At 44.9% G+C, this 17972-nt stretch overlaps 1 protein-coding gene across 1 annotated transcript in view; it reads left to right on the plus strand.

Annotated features, from left to right (window-relative positions):
* The window catches only part of LOC124598192 (DNA helicase MCM8-like), a 182060-nt gene that overhangs the window by 20554 nt on the left and 143534 nt on the right, over positions 1 to 17972 (plus strand). The window contains exon 3 of the mRNA XM_047135984.1: positions 6725 to 6957. Coding sequence (XP_046991940.1) covers positions 6725 to 6957 — 233 coding nt within the window. The remainder of the gene's footprint in view (positions 1 to 6724; positions 6958 to 17972) is intronic.

Here is a 17972-nt window from a genome sequence, read left to right on the forward strand (position 1 = left end):
TTCCATGCTTGTTCCTAACATTAACAACTGATTGTGCTATTCTATACAATGTGTTTCATAAAACAATTTGCCTCCTGTCCTATGAGAAACTGTATCCTTTACATTTGCAGTCAGTAAAGAGTTTATCTACTCGTTAAAACTGAACAAAGCCCCAAGGCCCGATGGAATCCCTATCAGATTTTATATTGGGGCTGAATTAGCCCCCTCTGTTAACTGTAATCTGTCATAGATCCTGCTTACCAAAGAAACGGTGCCCAGTAATTGGAAGGAAGCATAGGCCACATTCATCTACAAGAAGGGTACAGAAGTGATCCACAAAACTACCATCTAACATCCTTCACATAAGTTTGTTGTATCTTGGAACACATTCTGAGCTCAAACATAAAGAGGTACCTCCAAGTTCTGACCTTCTCCATGCCAACCAGCAAAGATTTCGAAAACATTGATCCTGTGAAAACTAGCTCACACTTTTCTCATATGACATACTGAAAGCCAAAAGTAAAGGGCAGTCAGGTCGATGTAGTGTTCCTCAATTTCCGAAAAGCATGTGACTCAGTACCACGCCTATGCTTATTATCAAAAGTATGATCATATGGGGTATAAAGTGAAATTAGTGACTGGATTGAGGAGTTTTTGTTAGCGAAAGTGCAGCAAGCTATCTTGGATGGAAAGTCATTAAGAGATGTTGATGTAAATTCAGGTGTATCCCAAGAAGTGTGTTGAGACCCTTGCTGTTCATGTTTGTATTTATTACTTCACAAACAGTATTAATAGTAGTCATATATTTTAGCAGCAGATGCAATTATCTATAATGAAGGACTGTGTGAAAGAAGCCGCCTAAATATTCGTTGAGGTATTGCTAAAATATCAATGTGGTGCACACAATGATAACTTGCTTTAAATGTTCAGAAATGTAAAATTTACCCTTCAAAAAACGAAAAACTGAAGTATGCTATGAATGCAATATCAACAAGTCACAGTTGAAATCGGCAAAGTCATACAAATACCTGCTTGTAATACTTTGCAGGGATATGAAATGGAATGATCACATAGACCCAGTCATGCGTAGGGCACGGCAGTTTCCAGACTTCGGTTTATTATTGGAATACTGGGGAAATGGAATCAGTTTACAAAGGCAATTGCTTAAAAATCACTCATCAAACCCATCCTAGATTGTTGCTCAGGTGTGTGGCACTCAGGACTAACAGGGGATATTGAACGTATACAAAGTAGGACAGCACAATGGTCACTGGTTTGTTTAGCCATCGGGAGAGTGTCACTGAGCTGTTGAAAGAACTGAACTGGCAGATGCTCGAAGAAAGGCATAAACTAGCCTGAGAAAGCCTGCTTACAAAGTTTCGAGAACCGGCTTTAAATAATGATTCTAGGAATATACTACACAACGTCCCGTGTGAATTGTGTGGACAATGTTCAGCATGCACAGAGGTGTTTAAACAATCATTTTTTCTGCACTCCATATGTGAAAAGAACCAGAAAAAGCCCTTACAACTGGTACAGTAGGACATACCCACTGCCACACACTTCACAGCTGTTTGCAGCATATAGATGTAGAATTATCTCTGGATACACAAAAAGAGAAATTAGATCTTGGATACAGTTTGGCAGAGGTGTCGCTTGGTTTCCTTTCCTTTAAAAGTATTCATTTATTCCAATCTAATACTCTAGTAGTCTACGAAACTATCCATTATTGAAAATGCAACATAGGTAGCTCTGCATTTAATTGCGTTATATCAGAGAGACTGTCTGTGTTGCTAAGACAGGCTCAGCTTGACAGATGTTGACACAGTTAAGATAATCTGTTATGTAGTTGTGCAAAACGTGCCATATTTTTAATTAAAATTTACTTTACTGTCTTGAAAATGGTAGGCTGTTCTACCTGAAGTGAAATGGCGACTGTTCTGCCTCGCTTCGAATTTGCCACATATATGGAAAAACAACTACTGTAGTTTCCGAAGTATTTTGAATTCTCTTACTGTAGTGTCCACACCTAATTTCATGTCAGATGTTATCTTATAGAAGTATCTATTTAATGAATTCTTCCCAAAAGCTTCTTTTACCAGATCTAGGATATACTTAAATTGAAAATATTTAACCTGAAAAACTCACAGAACTTGGTATTTGTTTAATAAATGACGCTTGATAAGAGTCGTAAATGAAATATTTGTCAAGCCTTATCTTAAAAATTGGACATGATTCAACTTTTCCATTATGCAACTGTTGGAGAAGAGTGTCTTCGTCATCATTTTCTTCAATTAATAAGTACAATGATAATTTGTGTTCAAGTACAATGATAATTTGCGTTCACTAATTTGAAAATGGCGCATGCATTTCCACGAAAAGTTCATGACTGAGCTGCAGGCTACCGTACTTGTCTGTGGCATGCTCAGGCATCACACTTCGTGCCAACACGCATCAATAAAGTATGTTAACTTCTCTTTTCTCCATACGGTACTGAAATATGGCTTTCGTTCCAACTTTTAAAAAAATTTCGATATATTAGCTACACTTAGTTCGCAGCAACATATCACTTAAAACGAGCAAAACATAAAGTAGCCAGGGATAACACTTTTCACTGCAAACTCTTCAAAATTTGTGCTACGTAGTACTTGGAAAGTAGGTATCACAATAACTATAACCAACATCGACAAAACAGACACTTCATCATCAAGCTATAATGTGAAACTATAAGAGATGCAAATATCAACTTTATGTGCCCATTAGTTTCTTCAGAATCGAATGAGAAGTATTTTATAGTGATGATAACACACAAAACCGAAAGAGGTTAGTGAAGTGCTGCAAGTTATAACAAGCCGAAAGCTTTATTTGAGACAATCTTTTTGTTATACCTACCTGCGACTAAGCATCTCCACTGTATAGTGAGTAGCAACTTTCCTTTTCATAATATTGTTACATTCCATCCTGGATTTTCCATTTGTCAGAGGTGGTTTTTAATATTTTAAAAGAAGAAGAGAATCTCTACCCAAAAACTAACTACAGGAGTTGATGTAGTTTTGCTTCAGTTACATAGTGTTTTTTACAGCAAGACTTTCTCCTGTACGCTATCAGCTGCTCTGTGGGAACTGCGCCCTGTGTGGCATCCCTCGCGCTGAAAGACACTGCCAGACACCATGGCGTTAAACTGAGCCGCCAGACCGCTTCCTGTCTGGCCAGGTTTTCATCTTTGCAATTGTGGAGCTGATATGATGCTTGATCATGACAAAAACTTTTACTACATCCCCATCTTGATGTCATATCAGGAAGTTTTTTCAAGCTTCTTGATATTTCAGTAAATCTTCTCCCCATAGAATCTCTTGATGTAATTTCCGAACTCCACCGAACGGGGTCTCCTGACCAACAATGCCATACGATCATTTCCATTTCAGGATTTTCTGGCAATCTGTTGACATTTTGAAGTGTCTGCTGCTCTGCCAGGTATTAGCATTGTCCAAGCACAATATTTTGACATTGTGACTCATTGTCTTCATCAGATGCTACCTGATACTGTTGGTTGTGTGTAACAGTTCTAATATTTATACCTACCACCTCCCCTCTCCATGGTCGCTTCTAGGCGTTCCGTCTGCAGTCCTTACCCACTAGAAATCTCTTGAGACATTCCACCTTCAGTTCAGCGCATTGGCTGCAAGCTGGTGTCTTGTTTTCGGTCCAGTGCGAGTTAGCATGGCACTTGTGAGGGAAAGCATTTGAGATGTGCATCATAGGCTAGATATGTTGGCCAGGGAGTGTTTACACATTCACCTGCATATGGAAGCCTCCTTGGCGCATAAAGATTGGGACTGGGTAGATTGTGTCTCCTGGTCTCTTGCAGAGTGAACCAAGATGAATGCCTTAGTGTGCCAGTCTGCAAAGTTTGACCATATGAGCAAGAAGGCATAGCACTTGGAGGGTACTTGCATTTTGTTTAACCTAAGTGGCAAGCCGTTCGGTGATATCGCTTTGAAGGTACTCAGCAGGGTCCTCAACTTTGCAACTTCTAGGAATGCACCCATTTCATGTTCCATCAGTGCAGTGGAGCAAGTGGCCAGCACACTTTGACAAAATATGGCAGTAGAAATTCTGCAGATGATCTGCAACGTGTCACCAAGACAAAACCTCCAAAATCAAGCATTGCCAGTGATGAGAGACGGGCACTCAGGAAGATCTGAGAAGTCAGCAGCATCATGGTTTTGCCAGCAGACAAAGGAAACTCCACAATCTTTACACAGCAGACTCATTATGACAGGGAAGGTCTGGGGAACCCAGCATACAGACTATTGGAATTTGATCCTACAGATACTGTGGACAAGAGTATATGGGCTCCTTTGAAGGCAACAAGCATGCCTGACAGGGTCATCAAACAACTGTGATATAGAAAGCCAGTCCACGAAAGCCATTCCACCTAGATTGTATGTACTGCCAAAAGTACACCAAAACACTTTGCCCGTAAGTGGGGAAGCTGTCACCACATCCACACACCCCCAGGGGGCTCGCTGCTCTTTGATGGCTTCTTGATTAGGTACCATGGGGCTCCAGCCTTTGCAGCATAATTTTCTTTCCATGCTGTATGTCTATCCTCTTGCTATTGTTTTTCCCCTCCCTTGGAGAACATATCTGGGATGTATGTGGGAATGTGTTCTACATTTTCAGTAGCCTGACATCAGAACGGTCTCTCCATTGTTTTTCTTTCCTTTTTTCTTTCTTTGTTCCTCTTCTTATATTCTTCCTCCACTTCAGCGTTTCAGGTTCCTCTTTGTTTCTTCTTCCTCCCTGTGTGCTCCTGAAGGCCAGCCCACACATCTGACTTGTAACAGGTGATTGGGTAATGCGTAATTCCCAGCCATGGCTTGACAGGTAGAGTTTGCACGTTCCATCCGGTACAGGCCAAGCCCACAGAGGGGTGATTGCCTGAGCTGTTACCTTCCCAAACTGTCAATTGGTCCCTCTGTGAGGTGTTCCGGAGGTGTGAACAATCACTTAAGGCGAGTGTGCCCCTCTCTGATGTGGGGATGCCCCAGCTGGAAGGAGTGTGCCATCGGAGATGCTGGCAATCGTGGGGATTTTCTTGCAATGAGGCAATCATCATCATCATAGACTACATATACTAAACGTAAATGGAATGAGGCTAATGATTTGAAGAGCCTTCCAGCTGCATCTTGGTTCCTCATGGTTTCATGCATTGAAGACAGACAGTCCTTTGCTGCAGTAGATCCATTTATTATGCAGAAAGGTGTTGATGCAATTGCAAGCCCTGTGAAATCCTGCTCTCATTTACACAATGACACTTTGCTTTTGGAGACTACTTATGATTCTCAAGCACAACAACTGCTTGCAGCTTCACTCCTCTGTCGCTATCCTGTTCATGTCAAGTCCCATTGAATGCTGAATTCTACGCGTGGTGTTATTTACACTAGGCTGCTCGAGGGTCTGACCAAACGTACCTCTCTGATCAGGGAATCATTGCAGTCCATCGGGTGATGGAAAAAATAGATGCAATCTTCGTGCCCATAAGCAATCATTTTCTCATGTTTAATAGAGTAATGCTTCCATCAAAGATCAAAGCAGGCTATGAAGTTATCACAGTCTGACTGTACATTCCAAACCCAATGTGCTGCTACCAGTGGCATCTTTACAACCAGACTCAAATATCCTGTCGACACCCAGGCAAATGTGTAACTTGGGATACGGATGTTCACAAGGAAGTTTGTCCACGTCCTTTTCCCCACTGTATCAGTTGCAATGGCTACCATGCAGCCTCCTCCCAAAATTGTCCCATGTACCTCGATGAGTGGTCCATGCAGGACATCCAGGTGAAGTACCTTACCCTGTCACTCACGAGTTGTTGGCTAGTTGAGGACTAGTCTGAGGACTGCAATCGTGTTGCTGATTTTCCATACGTTCTTGTCCTTCCTTGAACTTTTTATGCCAGGCAAACACATGCATCCTTGATAATGTTTTATCTCAAACTGTGCAGTCAATCTTTGGCAAATTTCTGCTGCTGTAACTCCTTTGTAAGCAGGAAATTTGATAATTATGCAATGCACAATGGAGGGGTCCATGTGTTGGTTAGACATCGTGAGCATTACTGATGAAACGGCAGGAAATATGTAACAGCACGCTCTCCTCACTTCTAACTGTCCCGCCTAAGCATAGCAGAAGTGTGGGGCCAGTCCTACCAATTGTTGATGTTCAGGAACAAAACTCCCATATATATTTGATCCCCCTTCGTACATTTAAAGTATGCCTGTACATGTAAACTTTATTCTTCACATTACATACATGAAGTGTCATGCTTGAAAAAAATGCTAGCTCCTTGCTATTATCTCTATTCTCTTGCTTTAATAGAGAACTGAATGTTAAAAGATTATAATTTGTTTGGTTGAATTTTTGTTGGTATCTTTTGTATTCCTAACACATTCTTGAGATAACAAGTAATAAAATAGTGTCTTTCATACATAGCAAAGGTAGAGTAGTGGAAAAGAAATTGTGCCAGAATATAATTTTGGTAAATAGTTATTTAATTAATGAGAATTCAGACTGATTCTAATTATCATAGAAAACTTATGATTAATTTGTAAATTTGCAAGGGTAATGGAAATCATTATTTAACAAGCTTGTTAGCATCATTTTGATTTTGGAATTTAACTTTCTGTATGACATTATTTTCCTTTGCTGTACTGAGAAGTAGACATTGTTGTTTTTATACCAGTTTATAGTGATGGATCGCCCACTGTTGATAAGATTAAAGCTGTGGAGCAATACATAAAGAAGAATTTAAATCTATATTCTGCATCAGATATTATGGAACGCAGGTCATTTGTCATTGATTTAAAGCATCTGATGACTGATGATGACTTTAAGGTGTCATGGTTTACCTTCAATGAGGAACTAACGGAAAACCCAGAACATACCATGAGCTGCCTGGGACTCGCAATGCATCAGGTAACTAAAATTATAACTCTTGTGTTGATAAAAGTTCCCCATAGTGCTTAGAGCCATTTTGATAAAAGTTCATCAATTTTTGTGATAAATATTTCATTTATGCTATGATTAACTGTAACTGAAATTTCATACAGATTTCTTTATCCAGTGAATGATAAATATTAATTGCATGTACTAGTGTCGTCTAGTGTACTTCATGATACATTTCGTTAACTCTTTTTTTCACGTTTCTGGTGGATAAGAAAATATTTATCTGTAGTTTTTGTTTATTTAATTCTTGTGAAAATCTGATTTGGATTCCCTGCACAGCCCAAGTATCAATATCTACATCTACATCTACATCGATACTCTGCAAATCACATTTAAGTGCAGAGGGTTCATTGTACCACCTTCGCAATTCTCTATTATTACAATCTTGTATTGCGTGTGGAAAGAATGAACAGCTATATCTTTCCATACGAGCCCTGATTTCCGTTATTTTATCATTGTGATTGTTTCTCCCTATGTAGGTCGGTGTCAACAAAATATTTTCACTTTTGGAGGAGAAAGTTGGTGATAGGAATTTCATGAGAAGATTTCCTCACAATGAAAAACGCCTTTCTTTTAATGATGTTCAGCCCAAATCCTGTATCATTTCAGTGACACTCTCTCCCATATTTCGCAATAATGCAAAACATGCTGCCCTTCTTTGAACTTTTTTGATGTACTCTGTCAGTCCTATCTGGTAAGGATCCCACACCGCGCAGCAGTATTCTAAAAGAGGATGGACAAGTGTAGTGTAGGCAGTCACTTTAGTAGATCTGTTGCATTTTCTAAGTGTCCTGCCAATAAAACACAGCCTTTGGTTAGCCTAACCCACAACATTTTGTATGTGTTCCTTCTAATTTAAATTGTTCACAATTGTAATTCCTGAGTATTTAGTTGAATTACAGTCTTTAGATTTGACTGATTTATGGTGTAACCGAAGTTTAATGAATTCCTTTTGGCACTCCTGTGGATGACCTCACACTTTGTTATTTAGGGTATGGAAGGTAGGTCAGAGATACTCGGGCTTCATACTGTGGCCAGAGCTTGCTCCCACAAGGAGTGCCGCTGCAGCTGCAAGCATATCACATGGAGCTGTCCACTGATGCAAGACTGCCTGTAAATATCAAGGCCCACACTTGCCAGTTAGCCTCTCTCCAGTCATTGAAGCCTTCAGTAAGCATGGTTGATCAGTAGAGTTTTGACTGTGTCTGTATTATGTTTTTGATTTGGATTGCTCCCTGGACTGTGTGTACATGCTTAAGATTACTTTGCTACACTTTGGAATTCTTTTTGGTTAGCTGTCTACTTTGTGAACTCCACCATCGTCAACCACAGGAGTTGTCTGATTGCTCCACCAGTTCTGTGCTACCAACAATGTGAATGATTGTAAACTGTGCTCTAAGTAGAGTATGATAGGAAAGTGATGTTGAGAACTTTCTCGACATGCAACTGTCTCAGTTGAGCATGGGTCTGAAGTTTCTGAAGTTGTGACAGTAGTAGTTGCAGCTGCAACAGCACAACAGCACCAGCTGTAACCACAAAACTACTACTACTGTAGGGGAGGCGGGGGGGGGGGGGGGGGGGGGGGGGGGGACTGGAGGAATTTTAGTAGCGGCAACGCGAACAACAATGGGAATTCAAACAGCAACATCAGAAATTGCTGTTACAACTACTGCAAAGCCAGCCACAGTCTGCAGCAGCAGTTTCTTTGCTTCCCCCTCTGCCATTCACTTGCTTCTTTGAAGCAAACAAGACTTTGGTAATCTGTTTACGTCATTTTATTTTTCACTACAAAGCAAGCCAAATAACTGATATTGTATGTCAAAGTGCACACTTACTGTCTTCTAATAATAAGTTGTACAGAATGGTGCAGAAACTATGCCCTCTCTCACACTCGTATTCCGATAATTTGAGTTCTCTGATGTTTGTAGTTTGCTGACCAAGTACTACGATCATGAAACCCACATGGTTGCAGCTAGGCTCAAGTTCAGTTAATGTGTTAAGCAATCCTACTACTCAGAAAGAGCTCCCAACTTGCGAGACTTGGCACGCAAGATCGATTCGTCCTGTAACAGAGTAGTGTGCTGTATGCAGTATCCTTAATCCATTATGTTATTACTGCATATGTCTAGTTCCTGATAGAGAAGTTAGTGAAAAGGCTCTAGAGTCATTTGATCCAACCATGAGTGATGTGCTGAAAATTGCCAAAACTCACAAAGTCTCATAATCAGCACAAGCTATATTTCATGATACTTCTGGGATCAACCTTCTTAGTAGTAGTCGCCTTTGTGTTCTACTATCAACTCATGACATCCAGTCAGCATTGTCATTCGATTTACTGAGCACAGAATTAATTATTTAGTGCAGTAGTTAGTGATCTTTTGCACTCGTCTTAGGTAGACGCACAAAAACAGAAGCTCTTTGTTCGCCATCTCCATATCTTAAAGTGAATGGAAGCTGATGCACCAGTTTCCTCCCCTTCATTGTTCGAGGGTCTCTGAGAAGTCGTGCCAGCCAGTCATGTCCAGATTGCAACCCGTGCCATCAATGGCATCACTGCCCTTTTGACATCACCTGTTTTACTTGCCACAGTCTAGCTTGTGTCTGTCTCAGCTGGTGTGTGATGACGACAATGGTAACAACAACAACAACAACAACAACAACAACAACCACCATCAGTGGGCTGTGTGCTATCTTGCTGGTGCCCTTAGCTGCAGCGGATGGGATGCATAAGCTGCAATTGGAATTTAATGGAGCAACAGCAGGTTTGATTTGGGCACAGGTGCGGCTGTGTCTCTGATTAGTGTGGACACTTTGGTTAGTACCTTTGGCTCACCACATATGCAACACCCTAGGTGCCCACTAGTGATGTACTGTAGTCAGTCAGTCCCATTGCAGTATCAGATTGTAGTCTAAGCTAAGAATAAAAACATAGCTCGGCAACTAATGCTTCTGGATCGTCCTCTTGGATAACAAAGAATGTTTTTAGCTTAGATGGTTTTGCAGTTTTTGGTTAACAATTCAAGACCAAGTGAATCTCATTTCAGATGTGATGCAATTCACAGAACTTAGCGCATTGTGTGTGCAACCCAAGCAACTGTTTCAATCTACATCGTGTTATGCAATGGGTTTCCAAGCCTTCATATCTTTAAAGTATTCAGCAGTGCCTAAGTTTTGTAGAGCAGATCTAGTACCTTTCATGATATGCAATCAAAGATAAAGTGGAACTACATTAGCTGCAAAGTATAGGAGCAATATCTTCAGTGTCACCTAGCCAATGGACAATGCCCATGGTCACAGTTAAGAAACCAGATGGATCACTTGGAATTTGTGGCAATTTTAAATCTACCATTAATGTTCGAGCAAATGCTGATCTGTATCCTGTTCCTTTGGTGGAGGAATTTTTAACAAAATTTGCTGGGTGCCATTATTTTTTTAAAGATAGGTATTGCTGCAGCCAATTTTTAGTTCCTTTAGATGATTAGATGAAGAAGCTTTTTTGGGATTAATAAGCCATTGCTGTAACTGGTTGCCATTTGAGGTACCTTGAGCAACTCATCCAAGGTATACCCAACTATGTTAATTATTTATATGACTTGGCAATTACTGGCACCAGTTGGGAGCAGCATCTGTGCAATCTACAGGTCTTTTTCAAGTGGCTCCAAGGTGTTGGTCTGCATTGTCACCTTAAAAAAATGAAGTTTCTTTGAGCTAAGTGTAGGATACCCAGGACATATGTTAAGTAAAGGTAGCTTCATGCCACATAACTAATGAGGAGGTATTGAATAGGATTGGGGAGAAGAGGAGTTTTTGGCACAACTTGACAAGAAGAAGGGACCGGTTGGTGGGACATGTTCTGAGCATCAAGGGATCACAAATTTAGCATTGGAGGGCAACATGGAGGGTAAAAATCGTAGAGGGAGACCAAGAGATGAATACACTAAACAGATTCAAAAGGATGTAGGTTGCAGTAGGTACTGGGAGATGAAGAAGCTTGCACAGGATAGAGTAGCATGGAGAGCTGCATCAAACCAGTCTCAGGACTGAAGACCACAACAAACAAACAGCTTCATGCCCACACTGCATCATGTGAATGCAATCACTAACATACCACCTTCTAAGAACCCATAGAATTACAGTCATCCCTGGCAAAATTAATTATTGTGCGAAATTTATTTCCAATTTGGCCCAGGTTTCTCATTTGCTTAATCATATTGTAAAAAGAGGTGTTAAATTTGTTTGGTCAGAGGAGTGCCAGAAGGCTTTATTAGAACTTGAAAAGTGCCTTAGGTCAGCCCTTTGTTGCAGGAAAGTCTTTCCTTCTCATCCTATCCAATAAGTCTCCCCTAGCCGCGATTTCTGGGTGACTTTTCTGAACTGTACCTCTTTCCCTAAACCTCTCCAGTCCCTATCCTTCACCCCTCTTATTTCCCCTTCAACTCTTCTGCCAGGAGTAGGACCCACTGGCTCCGAAAGCTTGTAAAAGTTAAACCTTTTTGTGTTGTATTCTCCTGCCGCCACTAGGTGAGTAGATCTTTTATCTATACATTTACATTATGTTGTCAGTAATTGATTATTTTCATTTTCTTAGTATCTCTTGAAACAGTTCTTGCCTGCTCCCAGGTAAAAGTTACTTTGCACACTCAACACATCCTTGCATTTTGGACTGGGTTTTTTCTGGAATTGCAATTTCTACACGATGAGTGAACGGGCTGCTGTTTACGGTTTTTATGGTGATAACTGTCATCTATGTGTGGCTTGTGTGTCTTGTGTGTCTTGATCTGAATTGATAAATTATTTTTATATACAGAGTATGAAGCAGCAGCCATTGAAACTATTTCTGGAGCCAACAAACTTGTGTACATCTCTCAATGAAAATCTTCCCATTGGCAAACCTCAGTTTGTCAATGACATTCTAATTCAGCCATAGACAATAAAGGATGGGGATGAGCAGTTCAGTGTAATGAACAGGTTCTTGAAAAGAGATTATAAGGTGAATATAAACAAATATAAAAATCGGGTAACAGAATACAGTCAAATTATGTCAGGTGATATTGAGAGTATTACACTCCTGGAAATGGAAAAAAGAACACATTGACACCGGTGTGTCAGGCCCACCATACTTGCTCCGGACACTGCGAGAGGGCTGTACAAGCAATGATCACACGCACGGCACAGCGGACACACCAGGAACCGCGGTGTTGGCCGTCGAATGGCGCTAGCTGCGCAGCATTTGTGCACCGCCACCGTCAGTGTCAGCCAGTTTGCCGTGGCATACGGAGCTCCATCGCAGTCTTTAACACTGGTAGCATGCCGCGACAGCGTGGACGTGAACCGTGTGCGCAGTTGACGGACTTTGAGCGAGGGCGTATAGTGGGCATGCGGGAGGCCGGGTGGACGTACCGCCGAATTGCTCAACACGTGGGGCGTGAGGTCTCCACAGTACATCGATGTTGTTGCCAGTGGTCGGCGGAAGGTGCACGTGCCCGTCGACCTGGGACCGGACCGCAGCAACGCACGGATGCACGCCAAGACCGTAGGATCCTACGCAGTGCCGTAGGGGACCGCACCGCCACTTCCCAGCAAATTAGGGACACTGTTGCTCCTGGGGTATCGGCGAGGACCATTCGCAACCGTCTCCATGAAGCTGGGCTACGGTCCCGCACACCGTTAGGCCGTCTTCCGCTCACGCCCCAACATCGTGCAGCCCGCCTCCAGTGGTGTCGCGACAGGCGTGAATGGAGGGACGAATGGAGACGTGTCGTCTTCAGCGATGAGAGTCGCTTCTGCCTTGGTGCCAATGATGGTCGTATGCGTGTTTGGCGCCGTGCAGGTGAGCGCCAAAATCAGGACTGCATACGACCGAGGCACACAGGGCCAACACCCGGCATCATGGTGTGGGGAGCGACCTCCTACACTGGCCGTACACCACTGGTGATCATCGAGAGGACACTGAATAGTGCACGGTACATCCAAACCGTCATCGAACCCGTCGTTCTACCATTCCTAGACCGGCAAGGGAACTTGCTGTTCCAACAGGACAATGCACGTCCGCATGTATCCCGTGCCACCCAACGTGCTCTAGAAGGTGTAAGTCAACTACCCTGGCCAGCAAGATCTCCGGATCTGTCCCCCATTGAGCATGTTTGGGACTGGATGAAGCATCGTCTCACGCGGTCTGCACGTCCAGCACGAACGCTGGTCCAACTGAGGCGCCAGGTGGAAATGGCATGGCAAGCCATTCCACAGGACTACATCCAGCATCTCTACGATCGTCTCCATGGGAGAATAGCAGCCTGCATTGCTGCGAAAGGTGGATATACACTGTACTAGTGCCGACATTGTGCATGCTCTGTTGCCTGTGTGTATGTGCCTGTGGTTCTGTCAGTGTGATCATGTGATGTATCTGACCCCAGGAATGTGTCAATAAAGTTTCCCCTTCCTGGGACAATGAATTCACGGTGTTCTTATTTCAATTTCCAGGAGTGTAGATTAGGAAATGAGCATCGAGAAGTAGTGGAAGAGGTGTGATATTTGTGAAGCAAAATAACTGATAATGGCCTTAGTATAGGGGAAACAAAATACAGACTGGCAAATGGAGGAAAATCATTTCTGAAAAAGAGGAATTTGTTAATATCTAATATAAATTTAATTGTTTGGAAATCTTCTCACATCTGCATGAGTATTCAGCAAGCCATCGGACAGTGTTTAGTGGAGGGTATTTCTTGCATCAATAACTGATTGACTCTTCACAGTTCGCAAATGAGTGTGGGTAGAATGATTACCGGTAACCCCTGTATTAGCTTTAATTTCTCAAATTTTCTCATTGTGGTAATTTTGTGAGACATAATTGGGGAAAAAGTAATGTGTTGTCCAAATGCTCGTGGAACATGCTCTATCGAAATTTCAATTGTAAACCACTCTGTGATGTAAAATGGTTTTCTCATATTGTCTGCCACTAGTTCTTTGTAGTAATCTCCTCCCTCCCCCACCCGTCCCCCTAACCCTCCCCCACCCCTCCTCCTAATACTATCCCTCACTTACCCCAATACCCTCCCCCCTCCCTATCACACCCCCTTCTATAACACACCCCCTCGATAACACCCCCCCTCGATAACACCCCCCCTCGATAACACCCCCCCTCGGTAACACCCCCCCTCGGTAACACCCCCCCTCGGTAACACCCCCCCTCGGTAACACCCCCCTCGGTAACACCCCCCCTCGGTAACACCCCCCCTCGGTAACACCCCCCCCTCGGTAACACCCCCCCTCGGTAACACCCCCCCCCCCCCTCGGTAACACCGCCCCCCCTCGGTAACACCCCCCCCCTCGGTAACACCCCCCCCCCTCGGTAACACCCTCCCCCCTCGGTAACACCCCCCCTCGATAACACCCTCCCTCGGTAACACCCCCCCCCTCGGTAACACCCCCCCTCGGTAACACCCCCCTCGGTAACACCCCCCTCGGTAACACCCCCCTCGGTAACACCCCCCCTCGGTAACACCCCCCCTCGGTAACACCCCCCCTCGGTAACACCCCCCCTCGGTAACACCCCCCTCGGTAACACCCCCCCCCTCGGTAACACCCCCCCCCTCGGTAACACCGCCCCCCCCCCGGTAACACCCCCCCCCCCCTCGGTAACACCCCCCCCCCTCGGTAACACCCTCCCCCCTCGGTAACACCCCCCCCCCCTCGGTAACACCCCCCCCCCCTCGGTAACACCCCCCCCCTCGGTAACACCCCCCCCCCCTCGGTAACACCCCCCCCCCTCGGTAACACCCCCCCCCCCTCGGTAACACCCCCCCCCCTCGCTAACACCCCCCCCCCTCGCTAACACACACCCCCCTCGCTAACACCCACCCCCCTCGCTAACACCCACCCCCCTCGCTAACACCCACCCCCCTCGCTAACACCCACCCCCCTCGCTAACACCCACCCCCCTCGCCAACACTCCCCCCCCCTTCGCCAACACTCCCCCCCCCCCTTTCGCTAACACTCCCCCCTCACTACAGTCCCACTGACACACCATCACACACTCACACTCCACACTCCCCCTCACCTTCCACCACTCTCGCTCCATCCCCTCCCATATCACCGCTCCCCCTCCCTACGACTTCTCCCCTCCTCCCCAGCACTCTCACACTCCCCCCCCCTCTCTCTCTCTCTCTCTCTCTCTCTCTCTCTCTCTCTCTCTCTCTCCCGCCCTCCCTCCCTCCCTCTCCCCACCCCTCCCCCCTCCCCCCTCCCCATGGCCCACTCACTCTCCCTTCCCCAATTCCCACTCACTCTCCCCCCCCCCCCCCATTGCCCACTCACTCTCTCCCCCCCCCCCCCCCATTGCCCACTCACTCTCTCCCCCCCATTGCCCACTCACTCTCCCACCTTGCCCCCGATCTGTCCACCTCCACCCTATCTCACTCTCCCCTGCCCCCCCTCTCTGTCACTCTGTCCCACAGCCCCATCTCTCTGTCCCGCAGCCCCATCTCTCTGTCCCGCAGCCCCATCTCTCTGTCCCACAGCCCCATCTCTCTGTCCCGCAGCCCCATCTCTCTGTCCCGCAGCCCCATCTCTCTGTCCCGCAGCCCCATCTCTCTGTCCCGCAGCCCCATCTCTCTCTCCCGCCCCCTACCCCTCTCCCGCCCCCTTCCCCCCTTCTGCCCCCACCTCTTTTGTCCCACACCCCTCTTCTCTGTCACCTCTATTCTCCCCCTCACTTCTATTCTCCCCCAGACATTTATTCTCCCAGACATTTATTCTCCCAGACATTTATTCTCCCAGACATTTATTCTCCCAGACATTTATTCTCCCAGACATTTATTCTCCCAGACATTTATTCTCCCAGACATTTATTCTCCCAGACATTTATTCTCCCAGACATTTATTCTCCCAGACATTTATTCTCCCAGACATTTATTCTCCCAGACATTTATTCTCCCAGACATTTATTCTCCCAGACATTTATTCTCCCAGACATTTATTCTCCCAGACATTTATTCTCCCAGACATTTATTCTCCCAGACATTTATTCTCCCAGACATTTATTCTACCAGACATTTATTCTCCCAGACATTTATTCTCCCAGACATCTATTCTCACCCATCTCTATGTTCCCCCTTTTCTCACCCTCTGCCCCCCTTCCCCCTTCTTTGTTGCCACCTCTCCCTCCCCCTCCCCCTCCCCCTCCCTCTCCTCCTCCTCCTCCTCCTCCCCCTCCTCCCCCTCCCCCTCCCTCTCCTCCTCCTCCTCCTCCTCCTCCTCCTCCTCCTCCTATCCCCTTAGACAGTTTTACATAGGATCAGAGTTTTCAGGGCTTCTTAGGAAGAGCTTCCGCTAATATTTTATCACCCACAACTCTTGTACAGGGTGTTTTTTCCACCATGTACAAATGCCTGGAATTGATTGATGAGAGGATGCAAACCATAAATGGTCTGATGAACTTATGTCCAAAAATGCATGGTTTCCATGCTAGAGATCGTTTATTCAATCATACATTGTTACAGAGACTTTGTCGTAATGAGTGCTGTACCATACAGCCACTGTTACAGTATATGTTGAAAATGGTTTCCATGTGCTTAAACGCATGCGTGTATGTGCTGTAGTATGTTCTGTCACACACGTTCACGCCAGCCAGGCTGCATCCAAACAGTGTCAGAAGCAGCATGAATACGCTGCTCCAGTGTCTCCACATCTGGAATGGGCTCTGCATACATAATAATTTTGAGATGGCCCCATAAGCAAAAATCACATGGGCTGAGATCTGGTTAATGAGCAGGCCGTGCAACTGGACCCCGTCTGGACATTAATGGCAATGTGAGCTGGAGCTCCATCATGTAGTAGCCACATAACCCTTTGAATTATCAATGGAATTTCTTCCAACAAGGTAGGCAAAGTCATCTGCAAGAAATTTTGATAGTTCCGGCCTGTTAGGCGACATGGAACAGAGACTGGTTCCAAAATACCGGCCCACATATCCCGGCTGCATCGATGCTGATGATTTGCTGTCACCATACCATCAGTGTTCTGCATACTATCCCAAAGATGACTGTTATGAAAGTTGAAGATATCACTCCACATTAAGATGACCTCATCTGCGAATATGATGGATGACACAAATCCCAGAATTGTTGTTGCCTGGTGAAGAAACCAGTGCCAAAACTGTTCCCAATGTTAAAAGTCTGTTGCTAGTAAGCCCTGCACACACTGTAAGTGAAAAGGGTAGTAACAGTTGTCATGGAGACTGTTCCTCGCAGTCATCTGGCTTACCCTGTACTGGTGGGCCAACTGCCTGTTACTGACACAGCGGTCATTATCCGCAGTGTTAATCAAGTGTTCCTCCACGTCTGGTGTCCGAACATTTCGGGTATGTCCGTTATGATTTTCTGCTTCATGAAAAGACCCTGTCTCAGACAAGTGGGGAGACACTGTTGCAAACATTGACTGCTATGGTTGCTATCAGTGGGGATAGGTCTCCTGATACAACTTCCCGTTGCCTTTAGCATTTCCCTAAGTAAACACCGTGTCGGTAAGCTCTCAATACGAATACAGAACTATTATGTAGAACACTGTATCACATCCACTACAAGGTGAGTCAGCAAAAGAAGGGAGTTCGACACATTACCAATTACTGTTGCAGGAGAGGATGCTAGGACATAATGTATGAGAAACAGTATCACACTCTAGGAGGAAACCATGCATAGTATAACTGGGGCCACATGGTACAGCACGTTGTAGACCACAGTTCCTGTAACAAAGTATGACTGAATAAATGCTCTCTAGCATGGAAATCGTTCATTTCCAGCCAAGAGACCTTTATTGTTCTGTGTCCGCTCACCCCCCCCCCCCTCCCTCCCCCCCCTCATGAACCATGGGCCTAGCTATTAGTAGGGAGGCAGCGACACAGGTAGCCGTATTGCAGTTGCAATACAATGGAGAGGTGTCTGTTGAGAGGGCAGACAAACATTTGACTCCTGAAGAGGGGCAGCAGCCTT

This window comes from Schistocerca americana, chromosome 1 (assembly GCF_021461395.2).
Source record: "Schistocerca americana isolate TAMUIC-IGC-003095 chromosome 1, iqSchAmer2.1, whole genome shotgun sequence".
In the NCBI taxonomy this organism is placed as follows: Eukaryota; Metazoa; Arthropoda; class Insecta; order Orthoptera; family Acrididae; genus Schistocerca; species Schistocerca americana.